This window comes from Raphanus sativus, chromosome 5, assembly GCF_000801105.2.
Source record: "Raphanus sativus cultivar WK10039 chromosome 5, ASM80110v3, whole genome shotgun sequence".
Taxonomy (NCBI): Eukaryota; Viridiplantae; Streptophyta; class Magnoliopsida; order Brassicales; family Brassicaceae; genus Raphanus; species Raphanus sativus.
This window is the reverse complement of record NC_079515.1, coordinates 16,871,118-16,889,434: the sequence shown is the minus strand read 5'-3', so window position 1 is coordinate 16,889,434 and position 18,317 is coordinate 16,871,118. Positions and strand designations below refer to the sequence as shown.

The 18,317-nt window shown below is 34.3% G+C and overlaps 4 protein-coding genes across 4 annotated transcripts; 1 reads left to right on the top strand and 3 right to left on the bottom strand.

Annotated features, from left to right (window-relative positions):
• Positions 1–444: 444 nt before the first annotated feature.
• On the top strand, positions 445–1,060 carry LOC108858373 (uncharacterized). The gene is made up of 2 exons (XM_018632314.1): positions 445–659; positions 730–1,060. The coding sequence occupies exons 1-2, from the start codon at positions 445–447 to the stop codon at positions 1,058–1,060; spliced, it is 546 nt and encodes a 181-aa protein (XP_018487816.1).
• Positions 1,061–3,255: 2,195 nt separating this feature from the next.
• On the bottom strand, positions 3,256–5,724 carry LOC108857327 (zinc finger CCCH domain-containing protein 42-like). The gene is made up of 11 exons (XM_018631304.2): positions 5,623–5,724; positions 5,305–5,394; positions 5,107–5,223; positions 4,904–5,023; positions 4,684–4,791; positions 4,553–4,588; positions 4,291–4,377; positions 4,120–4,179; positions 3,885–4,010; positions 3,639–3,791; positions 3,256–3,528 (listed from the first exon to the last, which is right to left on the bottom strand). The coding sequence occupies exons 1-11, from the start codon at positions 5,692–5,694 to the stop codon at positions 3,436–3,438; spliced, it is 1,062 nt and encodes a 353-aa protein (XP_018486806.1). The 5' UTR covers positions 5,695–5,724; the 3' UTR covers positions 3,256–3,435.
• A 2,663-nt stretch (positions 5,725–8,387) lies between these two features.
• Positions 8,388–12,176, bottom strand: LOC108857326 (putative zinc finger CCCH domain-containing protein 9). Its single transcript, XM_018631303.2, has 14 exons — positions 12,102–12,176; positions 11,775–11,840; positions 11,580–11,685; positions 10,800–10,923; positions 10,510–10,584; positions 10,283–10,420; positions 10,064–10,195; positions 9,834–9,971; positions 9,702–9,737; positions 9,473–9,550; positions 9,261–9,398; positions 9,119–9,178; positions 8,968–9,024; positions 8,388–8,874 (listed from the first exon to the last, which is right to left on the bottom strand). The coding sequence occupies exons 3-14, from the start codon at positions 11,636–11,638 to the stop codon at positions 8,710–8,712; spliced, it is 1,200 nt and encodes a 399-aa protein (XP_018486805.2). The 5' UTR covers positions 11,639–11,685; positions 11,775–11,840; positions 12,102–12,176; the 3' UTR covers positions 8,388–8,709.
• LOC108857328 (eukaryotic translation initiation factor 4E-3) lies at positions 11,666–13,020 on the bottom strand. Its single transcript, XM_056985724.1, has 7 exons — positions 12,689–13,020; positions 12,629–12,641; positions 12,522–12,541; positions 12,313–12,478; positions 12,102–12,227; positions 11,771–11,840; positions 11,666–11,685 (listed from the first exon to the last, which is right to left on the bottom strand). Exons 1-7 carry the CDS (start codon positions 13,018–13,020, stop codon positions 11,666–11,668), a joined length of 747 nt encoding a protein of 248 aa, XP_056841704.1.
• Between the last annotated feature and the right edge of the window lie 5,297 nt (positions 13,021–18,317).

Genomic DNA, 18,317 nt, shown 5'->3' with positions numbered 1-18,317 from the left:
GGCGAAGAGTATCCAACTCTCTCTCCAATTCATTTAGCAAACAAGATCGATGATTTTTCCCTCCTCTGGCTCTACAGTATTTTCTCCACCGTAGTACATCTATGAATACCCAAATCAATGATAATTCTGTCACCCAACAAATCTGATAACACACCCAGCTCAGACCAATTTTCATACCAGAAGGAAGTGTGTCTACCATTTTCAACATCTTTTTATGAAATTTTTTTGCAAGACTTTTTTTTTCACAATCTTCTTCCACATCCAAGATCCTTGCTAGCCCTTCAACCTCAACTCCCAAAACGTTCTCTGCTTCATGAAGTTCTTTCATTTATAAAGTGGTATGCAAGATCATAGCGAGGAGATTAAAGGCTACGCTTCCGGAAGCTATAGAGTTGAATTTAGTGTGCTTTTGTCGAGGGAAGACTTCTTCTGGAAAATGTTCTGATGGCAACAGAACTAGTCAAAGACTATCATAAGGACTCGGTTACATCTCGCTCGGCTATCAAGCTGGACATATCCAAGGTGTTTGATACCGTTAGCTGGGATCTCATTGATGCAACTCTGCGTGCAATGAACTATCCGAACATGTTTGTCTCATGGATCATGAGATTGATTGATACTGCAGCTTATTCAGTGTCGGTAAATGGTGAGTTAGAAGGGTTATTTTCCAGTAGCAGAGGCAGATAATAAGGATGTTCGCTGTCTCCGTATCTCTATGTTATTTTTCAGCAATGTACTCTCCAAACTCCTCAACAAAGCGGTTTCTAATGGTGAGATTGGTTACCATCCACACTGTAAGGAGGTGAATCTCTCTCACTTTAGTTTTGCTGACGACATAGTTGTCTTCACAAACGGCTCACCAGAATCGCTTAGAAGCACACTGGATGTGTTTGATAAATTTGCAAGATTGTTGGTTTTGAGAATCAACATCGCAAATTCGACTGAGTTTGCAGCGGGAAAAGGGAAAGCTACGCTTGAAAATGCAGCCCTGTGGCCTCTCCATATCTGCGTTGCCAATCAAGAATCTTGGTTTGCCCCTAACTACAAAGATTATGTCTAAAAACGACTACGAGCTGCTAATTACCAAAATCAGGCCTCGATTTCTCTCTTGGACAAGTAAGGCGCTTTTGTATGCATGGAGACTCCAGCATATCAAGTCGGTTATTGCAAGCATCACCAACTTCTGGTGCGCTGCATTTTGTCTCCCTAAAGTATGCATTGATGATATTTGAGAGCATGTGCTCGGCATTCTTATGGAGTGGCTCACCAAATAACACTTCTATTGTTAAGATTGCTTGGACTGACGTCTGTTGTCTGTATGAGGAAGGCGGTCTGGGTTTGCGCCGGGTTCAAGAAGTGAGTACAATTTTTATTTTGACACTTATATGGCGTCTTTCTGCTCATTCTCACTCGCTGTGGGGAACTTCCGTGAGACAATATCTTCTTCGAGGTGAGACTTTATGGGATGTGAGGGACACTGGTTTAGGCTCATAGGGTTGGTGCAAGATCCTGAAGTTTCAGAATCAAGCAAAGTAGTTCATACGTATGAACATTGGGAATGATAGATCGGTGCGGTTTTGGTCCAATTTTATGGCATCCTGAGGGGAGATTGATAGAGATTACGAGGGAGATTGATAGAGATTACGAGGGAGATTGACACACAAAAGCTAGGTATTGCGAGGAGCACAAGGATTTGTGATTTTTATAGAGAGAGAGAGCTTGGCGGTTTCGGAGGTGTCAGGATCAACAATTACAGCGGTTGGTGCATGAGATTCATTGCTTCCCCCTAACGCTGTCTGATGATGATGTCGATTGGATCATGTGGAAAAATGGGCCGAATGATTATGGGGATAAGTTCGTAGCTTCAAGCACTTGGCACCAAAGCAGACAGCACAAGGACAAGCTACAATGGAGTAAGCTGGTGTGGTTCTCTCAAGGAGTCCCTCGCTATGTTTTCATCACCTGATTAGCATTTCGTGACAGGCTATCTGCAGGTCATCATACTAGTCGATGGGGCCATCCGGAAGGACGTATCTTCTGTTGGGAACCTGATGAAACTAGAGAACACCTATTTTTCGCTTGTCCATATACGTTCATGCTGTGGCTGCCGGTGGTGGGCAACCTACTTGGAGTTGATCCTGATCTGGATTGGGTAATCACCGTCTCGAGTTTGCTCACCAGGAAGTATGATCGCCTTACTTTTATTTTGCTGAGACTGGTTCTGCAAGTTACCATATATTCTATTTGGCGGGAGAGGAATGACATGCGCCATAACAGTGCTGTAAAGTCTGTCGATCAGCTTGGACGGATCATTTACAAAACATTGAGGAATCGCATAATGTCGACAACATACTATATGAAACTGAAGCTACAGGGTCTAATGCATCGATGGTTTGAAGCTCATATGCCTTAAACGGTTTTGGTTTTTGTTGATCTCAGATCAAATTTTGCAGTCTCATAAATAACTTGTACATATAATCTTTTTACGATGATCAATAAATTAAAAAATTCATTAAAAAAAATAAGAAACAAACATAAATTTATTTGGATGATTTATCTAGATGAACCATCTGGATAGACAAACAAACAATCCCATAAAATCTGGATGGATCATATAAATGGATCAGTTGGATGAAGATGACAGATTGTGAAACAAACAGCACCTTACTCGTTTCATACTAATGTGATTACAATTGACTACCTTTTCAGAACTACATCTTAGCTATAATATAATCACAAGATTGAAATTACGAAAGCTTATGCAACACATTTTGGTTTCTTGTATCTCAAGGAATCCGACAATGCGAATTCAAGTAACAGTGTTTCCTCTTAGAACTCATCGTCCTCTCTGTTCTGATAATGCCTCTTGGATCCAAAAGACTTCATCAAATTGAACTATGGGTTTCAACAGAAGAAACCACTCCCCGCTTCCACTTATCAACAAACATTGATTGTCCCTCTGTTTGTCATAGCCGTTGATAGATGATTCTACTTTTGCTTGCAACATTTGGAATACGGAAGAGAAAGGCATTCCCTTTCTATTTATAATATTGTGAACGATACCATGATCAGCCGATCGGAATAAAACTGTCCGAGAACAAAAGGCTCCCAAGACTTTTTATTCTTCTCAATCAAAGAATGTTTCTCAATCACAGAATGTGAATATTTTCATACATGCTAAATGTATCAACTGTTTAGAAACAGCATTATGCATTAAATTTCTCAACTGATTAACCAAAATATACATGCATTTCAAAAAGATCATTTTTCATATTAATATGATTGCCTTTCGGAACCGTACTTAGCTGTTATTTTTGATCAAAACAATAACAATGAACAGTCACAAGGATGAAACTACGAAAAAGCTTGACCTATAAATCTTCCTAACACATAGTTATCTTGCGATCAGAGAGTTTTCTTTGGTGTGTTTTCCTCCTAAAAGCCATCGCCCTCTTTTCTGTCAATCCCAATATCTGGTAATGCCTCTCTGAGCTGATCCACGTTACTGGTAAGAGCTCTGGGTTTCATCTGAAGAGAAGGCCAGAAAAAAAAAACATCATGTGAATATTTTATTCCGGTTACTGCATAAAATTTAAAAGTGCCAGATTGAGAAAATATTAATGATGCAATACAATTACCCGCTCAAGACGCAAACGAGACTCCCTCCTAGCATTATCTATCTGTTGTCTACGTTCCTCCTGCGCTTTCTCTTGAGCCTCTCTGTTCTGCCTCTCCATATCTGCCTGTTCTTGTAGATTCTCTTGAGCGTTAACGTTGCTATTCTCTGGAATCTAGTTTGACAGGAAAAAAATAAAAACTAATTTATTCAAGGACTCAGGATCAGTAAACCAGAATAAGATCATGGTCAGGTCTTGTTTCTTTACCTCCTCCAATCTCTGTTCCGTTTGAATCCCTCCTTCCCCGGATTGAACAGATGGGCCAATTCTCAAATTGTCCACCTTCCTCTTCTTTTGTTTCTGTTCCTCCAGGTAATGAGCTTGCTGCCTCTCCTGTGAATTAAAGTAAAAAAGTAGAGTAAGGTGCTCATCTCATATTCTGTTTCATTCACTTATAATATTATTTTAAAACATCAAACATGTAAAGATTTAGCTTAGTTACCCTCTTCCATGGCCTAGCGCTTGAATTTGCTCCGTGTCTTTTCTTACCCCAAGTTGTATCCTAACCACCACAATTAAAATAAAAACGTTAATAAATGACGTGGAGAAGAATATTGAAAGTCTATCATCACATTTGGCAGATATGAATAATATAATAGTAACCAAACACAACCTGACGCATAGTTTCTGCACCATCCCCACTCATTGAATGCGTAAATTTACAACCTGAGCCGTACGTACAACTTCCTTTTTGAAAGAACTGCAAGATGTAGAGAAGGAAGTTGCTTACAACACAAGTAACCAGGAGAACAGTACTAAACCAAATAACATGAATTTATTTGTAGATTCTTGTGACCTCTTAAATGAAAGTTACAAACTTGTATATGGACGGACGATGAGCCTAAACATATTTAATCAAATTTGGAGAACTGTACCTTACAATTCTGCCGGCTAACCCACTGTGGAAGCACCTATTTAAGATGTTTTTTTCACAGAAATATCATTAGGGAGACTGGAACTTTTACTTAGACAGAAAGTAACATAATTTGCCTTCTTTCTTTCTCACCGGTGCAGGAGGATGGTTGAAACGGCACTTAGGTCCATAGCTACACCGCCCAGTTTGTAGATATTGTTTACAATCTATTGCACCTAGGCTAACCCTCTCCGGAAGCACCTATTCAAAGATGTTTCAAAGGAAAAAAAAAAAAAGATGTCTCAAAGGCATCATGAGGGAAACTGAAACTTATATACTCAACAAAAAAAAAAGCACTTTCTTTCTTTCTCACCGGTGCAGGAGAATGGTTGAATCGGCACTTAGGTCCATAGCTACACTGCCCAGTTTGTAAATATTGTCTACAATCTCTTGCACCTGGATAGGGACTCGGTTGCACCATTTCATGTCTCATCTGATTTGGATGCACCAAAGACGATAAACAACAGAGGATATCTTGAAACTTAGACACAGTAAAGTTTGTGTTCTCTCACTCACCGGTGGATGGTTGAATCTGCAACTTAGTCCATAGCCACAACGACCGTTTTTCAGGTAAAAGTAACAATCTGCTACACCGTTGCGAGCTGGATACTCACTCGTCTGAGTTGCATTCTCCTGAGAAAACCGTGTCGACTCTGTTTTAGCATAATGATAAAGAACAGAGCAGAGCAGTGAGTTCTTGATCAGTTTCTTTACCTTCTTCTCTCCCGAGGATCTTGGATCTCTTTCTCGTCTCCCATCAGTCCTTCCATAAGATTCCCTCCTCCTCAAATCCGTATCTTGTTCCTGAGAATCGAAATTTAAAAAAAAACAAAAAAAAAACATCACCCTTCGCAAGAAGTACATCGTTCGACTCTGTTTCCATGGCGACTTTGACTTCTTCTATCATCGAATCTTTCTCTAGATTACTATATATTATGAGGAGGACAACCTAAAGCGAGAAATCGACTGAGTTCATTCATCTGTATTAAAAAAAAAAAAAAAAAAGATTATCGTTCAGATTCTTCGTCTTACCTCTGTTTCTTCTATGGATGTCGACTCTTCTGTTCTTGTATCAGTTTCTTTAGCCTCTTCTTCGATTTCCATCTCTGAGTTCCCTCTGTCGCTCACTCTGTTCTTTTCTGTTCTCTCTGGAAATCAAATCGAAGAGTTGGGTTTGATTCTTTAAATCCAAAACTCTTAAAGTTCGTTGTTTGACAAGATTGTTTCCCTAACAGTATATTTATTACCACTTCATTTATTGGCGGGAAAATGTTTTTATTTTTTTAATGTATTGTGTTTCTTTAACAGCTATATAAGGTTATAAGGAAAAAAAAAAATTGATTTTGATCTGGGCTTACCAAGTGTGAAAGTATATTTATGTTGCGAGACTACTCTTTGGTTGACAATTTTTTTCAACTCATTAATTATTTTTTTATAATCTAAAAATAGATGATTTGTTTGTTCAATTTGTCTTATTATAATGAGCTTATTATATTTTTTAGACTTAGTAATATAACAATAACACCTTTATGATAACAAATCCAAATAACTGTTAACAAATATTAAAAAAAAACTAAAAACAGATATTTATCTATCTTTATTGATGTAAAATTTTGTTTAAATAATTATTTGCTTTAAAAGCATAAATAAAATCTAATAATCTTAAATGATTCAGATTAGTGATATACGAAATTCTAGATTTCAGAAAAAATACTTATAAATCCAAACAGAAATATAATATAAATTCAAAGTGTCTATATTATAGGAATGCATAATTCCGGTGGAATCCAGGTGGTAGCATAAAAGGGATGCATAGGAAATCATACGATAAATAATGTCTAAATAAAGAGGAAGGAAGATTGGGTTTTAAGAACCTAACTGATTTTAATACGGCGATTTTTGGTAAATAACTAATAGCGTCTGATTGAGAAGCCAAATACTGTATATTATTCTCAAGAGTTTTTAAATGACGGTATTATATGAATGCTTCATCCCTTGAACCGATTAGATCATATTCCCTGTCATATGGCTGGCGGAGTATTGTTTATGCTAGATCTCTGATTAGCAAATGACTAACTAAAAGGGTAGAATTGGCTTCCAACCACTCGCCCGAGACCAGCAAATAAAAATTATCACAATAGTTACTCAGATCTTACATTTGACTCTCTCATTGATTTATCTTCGCGGACTTGGAATTTACAGGTAATTCGAGCGTTAGTAGATCCCCAGGACGTGCAAATAATAGAAAGCATACAATTGAGTAAAACTCATATGTTGGATAGGGATGGATGGCAATTCACATAAAATGGAAAATATATGGTCAAATCAGGTTACCAAATAAAAAGGGTATACCCGGATAGATAAAAACCAACAGTAGTGTATGGGCCCATAGTTGATTTACTATTAGAAAATACGGTGTCCACCGAAGATTAAATATTTTTTGTGGCAATTGGTGTCATGGTGTATAACAGTTAAGAAAAATCTGCAAGCCAGAGGGCTACAAGGAGATCTATGTTGTGACAGATGTGGAGCTTCAGAAGAATCGGTAAACCATGTGTTTTTTGAATGTCCTCCAGCGCATCAGGTTTGAGCACTTTCACATATACCATCAAACCAGATATTTTTTCCACTGGGCCTCTCTTCACAAATATGGATCATTTTTTTTTTGAGAGTTCAACCAAAAATGAATAATAATCAATTTGCTTGGATTTTATTGTACATCTGGAAAGGAAGGAACAATAAGGTTTTTAGTAATCTAGACATTGATCCCATGAAAACGCTCAAGATTGCGGAAACAGAGTTAATACATTAGGCTAAAGCACAAGTGGTGCCCACGCAGAAAGAAGTCCAACAAGTAAAGGTTTTAAATCTATCGTCAATCTCAGGACGGTGGTGTTTTACAGATGATTCTTGGAAGGATAATGAGTTTTTCTCAGGACAAGGTTGGTATAGCGGTTTTGATGGTTTGATTGGGCAAGGAATGTACGGGCGAGTTTTTCCCCTCTTCACTCAGATGCAGAAGCTCTACTTTGGGTAATGAAGTGTATGAGGAATTTACGTCAGTTTCGGGTTACGTTTGCAACAGATTGTTTTCTATTGGTGAAGATGATTTCAGAACCAGAAGAATGATCTGCTTTTGCAAATTATTTAGAAGATATCAAGACCCTGCAAAATAGTTTTCTCAGCTCATAGATCATTCATATACCACTAGCGCATAATTTGAAGGCAGATAGTCTAGCACGAAGTGTCAGGAATCAACTGTCTTTTGTTGTTCACATGGATGCGGAGCTACCTATTTAGTTTACAGAATCAGCTTAATCTATTTTTTTCCGTTGGTGACAAAAAAACTAAAGTCCAAACTGCAAAATCAAATTTTCCCATCAAAACCACAATCAAGTTTTTTCGCCAAAATTGTAAAATTCAAATTTTCCACTAAAACCGTAAAATTAAGCTTCATGCAAAAAACTGTAAATCGCGTTTTCCCACCAAGAAATGCAATTTAAATTTTAGATAGATTTATTTGAACATTATAATTTGTTTATTATTAATAATAAAAAATATTATTTTAGTTTTTTCTAACTAATAGTATTTAAATGTTATTATTAATTTTTTTTTAAAGAATCGAATAACATTTGAATGCAATATCTAGATGTTGTTTTCAGATGGTACATCTAGATGATGCATCAAATACAAAAATGAATATGACCATAATGTATATGCATTCATTTCCATCAGTTGTTTCACCAAAATATAGATTGCACTTGAAAAAGATCAGTTGCAACCAATGAACTTATAACTTCAATAATACTTATATGCTTATTTCTCGTAGTAAAAAAAATACAAGACCTTGAGCATACAAGAATTGTACTTGGCTACAATTTATTTTCATACTAGTGTGATTGAAGACTAGATTACCTTTCGGTACTTGGCTATTATTTTGCTCAAACGTAATCTTTTAAAAGTGAATGATCAACCGAACTAACACAACAACACTAAACAATTACAAGATTGAAACTACGAACAGATTGACCTAAACCATCCCAACACATATCGTTTTCTCGCGTCCCAAACAACCTGAGAGTTTTCTTGGGTGTGTCTCACTCACAACTCTGTTTCCTCTTAAAACCCATCGCCCTCTTTTCTCTCAAACCCAATAACTTGTAGAAACTGTCCGAGCTGATCCACGTTATCTGTTAACGATCTACTACGTTCCTCCTGTGCTTTATCTTGAGCCTCTCTGTTCTGCCTCTCCATATCTGCCTGTTCTTGTGGATTCTCTGGTATCTAGTTTGAAGGAAAAGAACATAGTCAGTGTCTTATTCAATTTTGTTAACCATTCTCATTGTAATCACAGTAAAGAAGAGTCGTGTCTTCTACCTCCAATCGTTGTTCCTTTTGAATCCCTCCTTCACTGGATTGAACAGTGGATTTGATCTGTAGAAAACTCGGAACATAAAAAAACACATGAGAATTTGATGTTTCTAGATTTGCAAATGAGAAGAAAATGTTGATGATACAAATCCAAGACCTGATAAACTCTCCATTTTCCCTCCACCTTCTGTTCCTCCAGATCATGAGCTTGCCTCTCCTGTGAATCAAGTAAGAAAACAGAGCAAGGTGTTCATCCACAGCAAATGTACAGAACCAGATCTTGTTTCAGTAAAATTTACCCTCAGTGTTCGTTCCTCCTCACTCTCGTTGCCTCTCTGCATATTCTCTTGAGCTCGTCTCCTCTGCAACCAAGTGTTTTGTCCCGCCACTACATCATCACTTACATCTTGGAATCTTTCTCTTGGATTACATCTCGCCTGAGAATTAACATATATATAAGTAAAGTTAAAACAGTAATAAAGATAATAAAGATCACATTTAGTTTGGCTACCCTCTTCTCTGCCAATGCCATAAAGCTTGACTCTGTTCCGTGTCTCATCTCATCAGATCTCCTAAACCAAGTTGTAGCCTGAGTACCCAAAATCAAACGGAAAACGTTAAATGAAATGGAGAAGAAAGTTAAAAGTCTTTCACATTTCTCATGTTGCTTTCTCAAGTGAAAGTTAACAAAAACTAAACTAAGTTGTGTTATTTTTACTAAGTAATTTATCAATCAGTACCTTACAAAACGGACGGCTAACCCTCTCCGGAAGCACCTATTTAAAGATGTTTCAAAGCCATATATCATTAGGGAGACTGAAACTTTTATTTAGACAGATAGAAAGTAACATAAATTTTGCTTTCTTTCTCACCGGTGCAGGAGGATGATTGAATCGGCACCTACGTCCGTAGCTACACTGTCCTTTCTGTAGATATTGTTCACAATCTCTTGCACCTGGATAGGGACTCGGTTGCACCATTTCATGTCTCATCTGATTTCTCTCAGTAAGCTGTATCAAAGACATCATTAAAACCATAAGGAAGTTCGGAAACTTAGACTCAGTGAGAAAATAAATACTCTTTTCTTTGTGTTCTCACTCACCGGTGGATGATTGAACCAGCATTTAAGTCCATAGCTACACTGCCCAGTTTGTAGATACTGTTCACAATCTTTAGCACCTAGACGAACTTGATACGCACTCGGTTGCACCGTATCATCTCCCATCTGATTTCTCTGTGGAAGGTGTTTCAAAGACAATTAAAATCTTGAAACTTAGACACAGTAAGTAGTAAGTACTCTTTCTTTGTGTTGTGTTCTCACCGGTGGGTGATTGTATCTGCAACTTCGTCCAAAGAAACAACGACCACTTAGGAGGTAATACTGACAATCCGCTACACCTGTACGAACTGGATGCCCACTCGACTGATCCAACTCGTGCCTCATCTGAGTTGCATTATCCTGAGAAAACGGTATCTGAGTCTGTTTTAGCATAATGATAAGCCCAGCAGTAAAGAACAGAGTAGTGAGTTCTTGGTCAGTTTCTTTACCCTTGGATGATCTCTTTTGCGTCTCCAATCAGTTCTATCACCAGCTTCGCTCGTACACAAATCCGTATCTTGTCCCTGAGAATCGAAATTAAAAAGTAAAACGCTTGAATCAAAGCATCACCTTTCGCAAGCAGTAGTACATTGTTCGATTCTGTTTACATGCCTCTCAACAAATATTTTTCTCTAGATTACTATATTTTAAGGAGTAAAACCCAAACCAAGACAGCCAAATAAGAAATCGCATTGCAGTAAAGAAGAGAATAGATTATCGTTCAGACTCTTTGTCTTACCTCAGTTTCTTCCATGGATGTCGACTCTGTTCTCGTATCAGTTTCTTTAGCGTCTTCGGTTTCCATCTCTGACTTCTCTCTGCCGCTCATCTCTTTTCTCAGCAGCACTTCTTTGCTCTCTTCTCTGTAAATCAAATAAAAGAATGGGCTTTGGTTCTTTAAATCCAAAACTCTAAAGTTCGTTGTTTGACAAGATTGTTTCCGTAACAGTATTTTTTCAACACGTCCCAAGATAAATACTTCTTCTTTTTTCTCTCTTTTTTTTTTGGTACCGGGAAAATGTTTCTTGTTTTTGTGATGGATGGTATTTCTTCAACAGCCATTCTGTTAAATGTTGCAAGAGAAATAAAATTAATTACTGATTTTTAAATAATTCCATTTTCTTAATTGTTTAACTCATGGTATTAGTTTCTTAATTTCATTTTCTTAGTTCCTCAATCAAAATCTTGGCCTTAATCGAGGGTTTTGATACTGTCTGAGTATCTGTTTTAGCAAAACATACCCAGCTGGGGAAATGTTTAGGGTAGTTTTAATGGATTTTTGGTTCTTCTGTTATGGTTATATAACTTAAAGAAAAAAAATATAACGCAAGGAACTTTATTTCTTTATGAAAATAACGAAAGCCAAATGTACATTTGATTAGAACCCATTACACCAGTTTTGCTAGTTTGAAAGTGTGAGAACGCTGATCACTTCAAACCCAAAATATGCATCTTTTTACAGTGAAAGACAAAATCAGAAGCAACTAAAGGTGATATACTTCTTTCTCATATGATTTACCCTTTTGAGTCTTGTTTTTCCTTACGGGGAAGCTGAGAAAAGTAGAACTTGAAACTCATGCAGTATACTGAGGTTTAGCATTACGATCAAGAGTCTTTGCATCCTCCTGAGAAAGAAATTTGACAAGTCACAGTAGCACAAAACCAATGTAGTTTTAAGAGAATCAACAGTACAGAGATGTTGAGAGATACTTACATGAAATATGAATCCGATTGTTTCTGTGTAACCAAGAAGTTCCTTCCACTGCTTCCCAATGCTTAGCTGCAGCAAACACCATTAAAATATCATCATCATCATCATCATCCCGGAAAGAAAAAATCTCATATTAACAGAACAGAAGATTGAACTGCCCCAAAAAATAAAGCCACTGCTATATGATACAAACAAGGGTTACATTCTCTTATGCGTCCTTATTAGTTTCGGGTGGAGCGGTTAGGAACCTCAGAATATCCACTATTCACATGTTGTGTTTCCTCAAAAACAAGCCTTATACACAGATCATATACACATATAAACATCTACCTGAGCATCCTTGTTTGCAGCGTTCTTTGTCCATAAAGAGATCTTATCCCCTCTCGTTCTGAAATTCAAAACTGCCCCGCAAATCACATCTCCTTGCTCAAATTGCTCCCCAACTAACGCAAGTAACTAAAAACAAGTAGCAGAGACAAAAAATACAATAAAAAAATGGATCCAACAAGCAAGCTCAGCTCCTGAAAGTTGCTTGCAATACCGTGTTAAGCCAGCTAGATTCGAGTGTAGCCTTAGGGAACATCATAGTCCACTTTCCTCCATTAGCACAAACAGGATCTTCCCATTTGGGATCAATCTTATCTTTGAAGCAGTAGATATCCGCCCCATGAACACACTTGGTTGGTGGATGCATGTTATTGTAAAGACTGCATATCAAATAGTTAACACCAAGCATCGCTTTAAACCTACCTTAAGAAGATACAAGTAACCTAAAACGCACACAAACATCAAACTAGCCTTCTTAAGATTGAAACAATCACGAAGCAGATGATTCAACATCTCCGATGCTTACTTACCCCTAAGTAAAGACTACAGATTCAGTATAAGCAACTCTTTAAGTAGAAAGAGATTCTCACCTCCAGAACTCCTCGATAGTAGCGAAAGTGTACAAGGATCTCAAAGAGCTTCCCCATGTGGCTTGACTCGATTTCGACGATGGATTATCGAACCAGAATGTCCACGAGTTCTGAAAGGAGTGCGAAGGCTCGATTGCGGTGGTTGATTTCGATTTCTTTCCGCCGCACATGATCCCTTTCCCCTTCGACGGACCTTCTTCGCCGCCGCCGCCGCCGCAGATAGCCTTTATCGCCGGAACATACTTCTCTATACGGATAAGGCTCGTGGTGTTAGGATCGAGATTCTCCTCTTCCGCCATAATCGCTGGTAGTGAAGAACTCTCAACCGCCATAACTGCTCGAGTCAGTTACTTTCCCGTCGAGTTCCGTTTTGTGTTGTAGACTAAAAGATGGACGCGAGAGATTTGTACGTGACATAAAGCCCATTATTAGCCCACTGAAGGCCCATGTATAGCCTAATTAAAAATGCGCGGGGATAATTATTTTTTCTTTTTTAATTATGGAATATAGAGAGCGACAAAAACAAAGAGAGAGAGAGAGACCTTTGGACTCTCGTTTGCGTAACGGCAACGAGTCTCTTTCTCAAACTCTTTGCATCGATATCTGTGCTTTTGTATCTCTCTTCTCTCTTTAAAGAAGCTAAAGCTCACTTTACTTAAAAATTGCCAGTAAATCTCACATTTTTAGGGCATTGGAACTCTCTCCACGATTACGGCCATGGATTCACTTCTCTCAAGCTCCTCTAGATTCGTTGGAAATGGTAATGTGGTTTCTGATCTTACTTTGTCGCATTGGGTCGCCTCATATAGTTCTCTGCTCCAATTGTTAGAGGTTTTAGCTTCGTAACAAAAGTCATTCATTTCGATTTTTAGAATGTGAACCAACATGAGTTCTGCGTTGGTGATTTTGCCATATTGCTGCTGAAATAAGCTTTTATTTTGTGATTTAATGGTTTAATCACATTACAGAAGCTTAGTGTCATGACCCAATTAGCTGTGGTAATCTCTGTCATTATGTAAAGTAATGCGGTGTGGTCAGATCTAAATTAATGTCGGATATCTATCTATCTAATATATTAAAACTGAAGTACAAATAGTACTTAACCCTTAGAGTTGCACAAAATTACAATGGCATGCCACTCCTTTTAATTAAAAATTATCCAATTAAATATAACACATACCCAAATAATATTTATTATCTTGCCATACAAATCCAAAACGTGATTCTCTAACATATATTTCGCTTTAATTAACCACATTGCCATATAAATCAAAAACGTATTTATTAACTTGCCATATATTTCACTATTATTAAAACTATATTGCCATGTTAATCTAAAATAGGATTAATAATTTATTCTCATCAAAATAAACTATTTTGCCATTATTATTATCCAAATATATTGATCACGTAGATCCTATGTGTGATTATTCACAATAATTAAATTGAAAAAATATTATAATTTTGTATATGAGTAACATAAATTTGACATAAACGAAAAGTTTCGAATAAAATTTTGTATTACTAGCTGTTTTATACGAAATAATAAACATTTCATACACATATTAATATATAAAATCAATATGACTCCTTTTAATATTTAATAAATATTGAACATATACTTTTGTCAAAAAATAAGTTGTCCCTTTATAGTATAGATATAATTACTAATTTTAACATTTAAAATAGAGGAATTTTCTATATTAATTTAGATTTATATATTAAAAACCACTGGATAGAAGAGTTTTTTTACCTCTTTTAAACAATATTCTCTAAAACGTTTTTTAATAAATTTTTTTTGAAGACATTTTGGTGATAAAAACTTAAGAAATGATATTGAGAGAATTACCATTTTAAATATTAGGGTTTGAAAATAATATAAAATAGTAGAAACAAAAACAATAATAAATATTTGAATGTATTAGTAATCATTTGTTTGTGATATAAATACATTCAATATGATAATAATCAAACAATAATCTAATATCGTTTGATCACAGTTAATAAAATCCAGTAATTACCAATGGTTTATAAGATAACAATAATTTTTATAAATTAAAATAAATAGTCCTGTCGGCGTGTATGTCAAACTTTAGACATGTATTTATTAAAAAATCAAAAAATCAGATATGATTTATATATATTTAAATCAAAATATTTGGAATGTAATTTAATAAAACTTAAAAGTATATCTAAATCTCTAATATTTACATTTTTGCTGTTTAATATATCAAAATAATTGAATTAAAGTCTGCAGAACGTGAAAACAAAATTTCTAATAATTTGGAAGTTAAGCGCATTGAACATGATACAAAAATATCAAAAGAAAATAACATATTAATCTACAACATGAACACAAAAATCAAGTTGACAACATTATCAAAAATTAGAATATATAAGAACCAAGAATAAATACCCGTGCGGGCGCACGGGTCAAGCTCTAGTCTCTATTATTAAAAGAGAAGTACACTTAAGAAATGCCCCTGAATTTTCAATGTTAATTACACTTCCATGCCACTGAACCTATTAATTAACATTCCTAAAAAAACTTGTCTTTTCAAATTATTAAATGCATATTTTTACTCTGATTTTTCCTTAAAAATCGGAAACAACATCTTCACAGAAAAGAAAGTTATTTATTTTATTTTTAGTGACTTAATCAATGATAGAGATAAATCACCTATACCAATAGATGATTATTAATTTTTTTTCTTTAACCAAAATAAATTCAATATCTAAACAGAATATATTTGCTGACAATAAGTTCTAACCTATAATCACTCTCAACTATTTAATATACATATAAAATACAGAAACTTATCATATAATTACGTTAACTTCTAAAATTTGGTTAATAATAAATTATCTTTACATTTTTCCATATCTAAGTAATAAATAAATTGTTGTTTTAAAATGTTATATTAACAATAATGTAATACATATAATTTACAAATACATATATATATATATATATATTATATATATATATAGTACAAAGAAAAAATTTAGTGAAAACAAATATTTATACGGCTATGGGTCAAGTTATAGAAATAAACAACAACAGCGTATAATATTATATTTTATTCATTTATATTTTTTTAAAGAATATTAAGATTTTGAAATTGGAAAAAATTATGACCAATCTCTATATTATTTTAATTAGAAAATTTAAAATTTATATCAAAATATTTTGTTAAACATTTAATCTTAATTTTTGTTATAACTATAAAATTAATTTCCAATCTAAATTTATGTCTAAATATTAGAAATATATCATTTAATATAAATAAAAACTAAAAACATAAAATAATACTCGCCCGGTCGGGCGTGTCAAAGTCTAGTATCCTATTAAAAGTGAAGTACAAATGAGAAATAACACTAATTTCACATTAGTATTTACGTTTTCTGCGACTGATATTAACGCCAAACACATATCAAGGCCCATTGAACGTTTTGTCTGCATGAAACTATTTATAACCCATGAGCACTTTTTCTAATTATTTATCATTGGTCTTCATTTACTAAATTTAACAATTAAATAACATTTTCATGAAATATGTGTACTAATATAACATGATGTACTAATATAACAATTAGTGTTTACAACCTGAATTGTCTTACATCTAATCATAAATTTGGTTTCATACTTATATTTCACAGAATCACATTTTAATATCTACATGAAATTGTCGTCAATGTGCTTTTAAATAACAGTAAAACATATAACTGTCACGTATATTGTAAATCTAAATAACATAAACAAACCGGATTTTATTTATTACATCAGTTTATATCCCGAATTAAAACCTTTCGTTTTGATTAAACCATTGCCAAATTCTCATTAGATTACAAACCATTCAGGTTTACTGATATTTTAATAATGGTTCAATATTACTCCTAGGGCTGGGCAAAAAAAAGAACCCGAAAAACTGAACCGAATCCGATCCGAAAAAGTAGTACCAAATCCGAACCGAAATAAATTAGATATCCGAATGGGATCAAATTTTTGGTATCTAAAGAACCGAAACCGAACCCGATCCGAACCAAAATATTTTGGGTACCCGAATGTATCCGAACTAGATTAATATATCTATATATTTTAACTATTTTTAGATTTAACATATATTAAAAAGCATCTAAAAGATATATAATACTTTTAAATTGTCTGAAATACTTACAAATAATATAAATTTTCAAAAGTACATATCTAAATATTTAAAGTATACTCAAAACACCAAAAATACATAAAATATTTATTGATTCTCTATCCAAATATTAATCAAACCAATATATATGTTAAGTTTTCGCATTTTGACACATGTTATTTAAATTTATATGTAATATATTATTTTGTTTATAGATTTTGTGAATTTTGAAGTATATAATGAATTTTAAATTTTTTAAAATAATTTAAATGGGTTATCGAACCCGAACCGAGCCCGAAAAAATCCGAACCGAACTCGAACCGATATTTTTAAAAACCCGAATGGGGTTGAAATCTTTAACCACAAAAACTCGAAACCCGAATAGACTCAAACCAAAACCCGAATGGGTACCCGAACGTCCACCCCTAATTACTCCATATTTAGATAATAGCAAAGATTTCAAACATAAATTGAATGAGAAAATTTTACATTGTTTTCGTTGCACCTAGCATTAAACATTATATCAAACAAAAAGGATAATATAAATTTAAAATTCTTAACAAATCAACCAATTATTCCTAAGATATCTAAGTATCTTATTTACTTAACGAATCAATCCCATGCACTAAAGATATCACTATACTGTACTTGCTAATTACGAATTTATATAATCGATTGATTACAAAAGATTTGGTATATTTAAGACTTTAATTCTAACTAATTACGTAACCCAAAATATACCCATTACTTCTTTGCTAAATATTCCAAAAATTTAGTATATTCTTTATCTACACAACTTGATCACCAAGTTTTCAAATAATTAGTTTAAATTTATTTTCATCGATATCTCACTTATACACCTATATATACATTTTATTTTACATTCACAAACAACATTCTCATTCATATCGGCCAATGAAAGTTTCACTCCTCTAAAAAAACGTGAAACCACTTAAGAATAAATAGAGATCTCAAATCAAATTGATTCATTCTTGGCAACACAAAACACCTCCTGTTACAAAAAAAAACACAAAACACCTCATTCGATGGAGAGACACTTCAAATGGTTCTAGCTGTGAACATGTAAGTTTTCAAATAACATTTCCCTGCGTAAAATAGTTAAACATCTATTTGGGCCTTTTTTATTTTAAAAAGTCTATCCCCCACAAGTAAAAAAAATAGTTGATTAATAATATAATGCTTTAAAACTGTTAATTATTTGTTTACATAAATAAAAATGTTCATATTTAAAAAAAATAAATCTTATTTTCTCATATTCATATAATCTGTCCAACTATAGTTTATCTGTAACTAAATAATGTTAATAACTTAACATGAACTTATGCATTTCTAAATATATAAAAAATATTTTAATACATACAAATTAATGGATATAAATATATATCAAAGATTTGTTCTTATTGATTATATAATTTACAAACTACCATAGACAAACTCTATGTTTAACAAACATCGGTTTAAAC

What these genes read in the sequence shown, in the direction of transcription:
- LOC108857326 (XM_018631303.2), bottom strand. Translation starts at nt 11,638, where the DNA reads ATGAGTTTCAAGTTCTACTTTTCTCAGCTTCCCCGTAAGGAAAAACAA. An exon ending in GCAGATACAATCACCCACCG is followed by an intron (nt 10,196 to 10,282) that starts GTGAGAACACAA and finishes CACCTTCCACAG; the next exon opens with AGAAATCAGATGGGAGATGA. An exon ending in GAAAATGGAGAGTTTATCAG is followed by an intron (nt 9,025 to 9,118) that starts GTCTTGGATTTG and finishes AGTTTTCTACAG; the next exon opens with ATCAAATCCACTGTTCAATC.
- LOC108858373 (XM_018632314.1), top strand. Translation starts at nt 445, where the DNA reads ATGGCAACAGAACTAGTCAAAGACTATCATAAGGACTCGGTTACATCT. An exon ending in GTAAATGGTGAGTTAGAAGG is followed by an intron (nt 660 to 729) that starts GTTATTTTCCAG and finishes GTTATTTTTCAG; the next exon opens with CAATGTACTCTCCAAACTCC.
- LOC108857328 (XM_056985724.1), bottom strand. Translation starts at nt 13,020, where the DNA reads ATGGCGGTTGAGAGTTCTTCACTACCAGCGATTATGGCGGAAGAGGAG. An exon ending in GTTACTTGTATCTTCTTAAG is followed by an intron (nt 12,479 to 12,521) that starts GTAGGTTTAAAG and finishes TTTGATATGCAG; the next exon opens with TCTTTACAATAACATGCATC. An exon ending in CGGATTCATATTTCATGTAA is followed by an intron (nt 11,686 to 11,770) that starts GTATCTCTCAAC and finishes TTTCTTTCTCAG; the next exon opens with GAGGATGCAAAGACTCTTGA.
- LOC108857327 (XM_018631304.2), bottom strand. Translation starts at nt 5,694, where the DNA reads ATGGAAATCGAAGAAGAGGCTAAAGAAACTGATACAAGAACAGAAGAG. An exon ending in GATCCTCGGGAGAGAAGAAG is followed by an intron (nt 5,224 to 5,304) that starts GTAAAGAAACTG and finishes CGGTTTTCTCAG; the next exon opens with GAGAATGCAACTCAGACGAG. An exon ending in CGGAACAGAGATTGGAGGAG is followed by an intron (nt 3,792 to 3,884) that starts GTAAAGAAACAA and finishes CTGTCAAACTAG; the next exon opens with ATTCCAGAGAATAGCAACGT.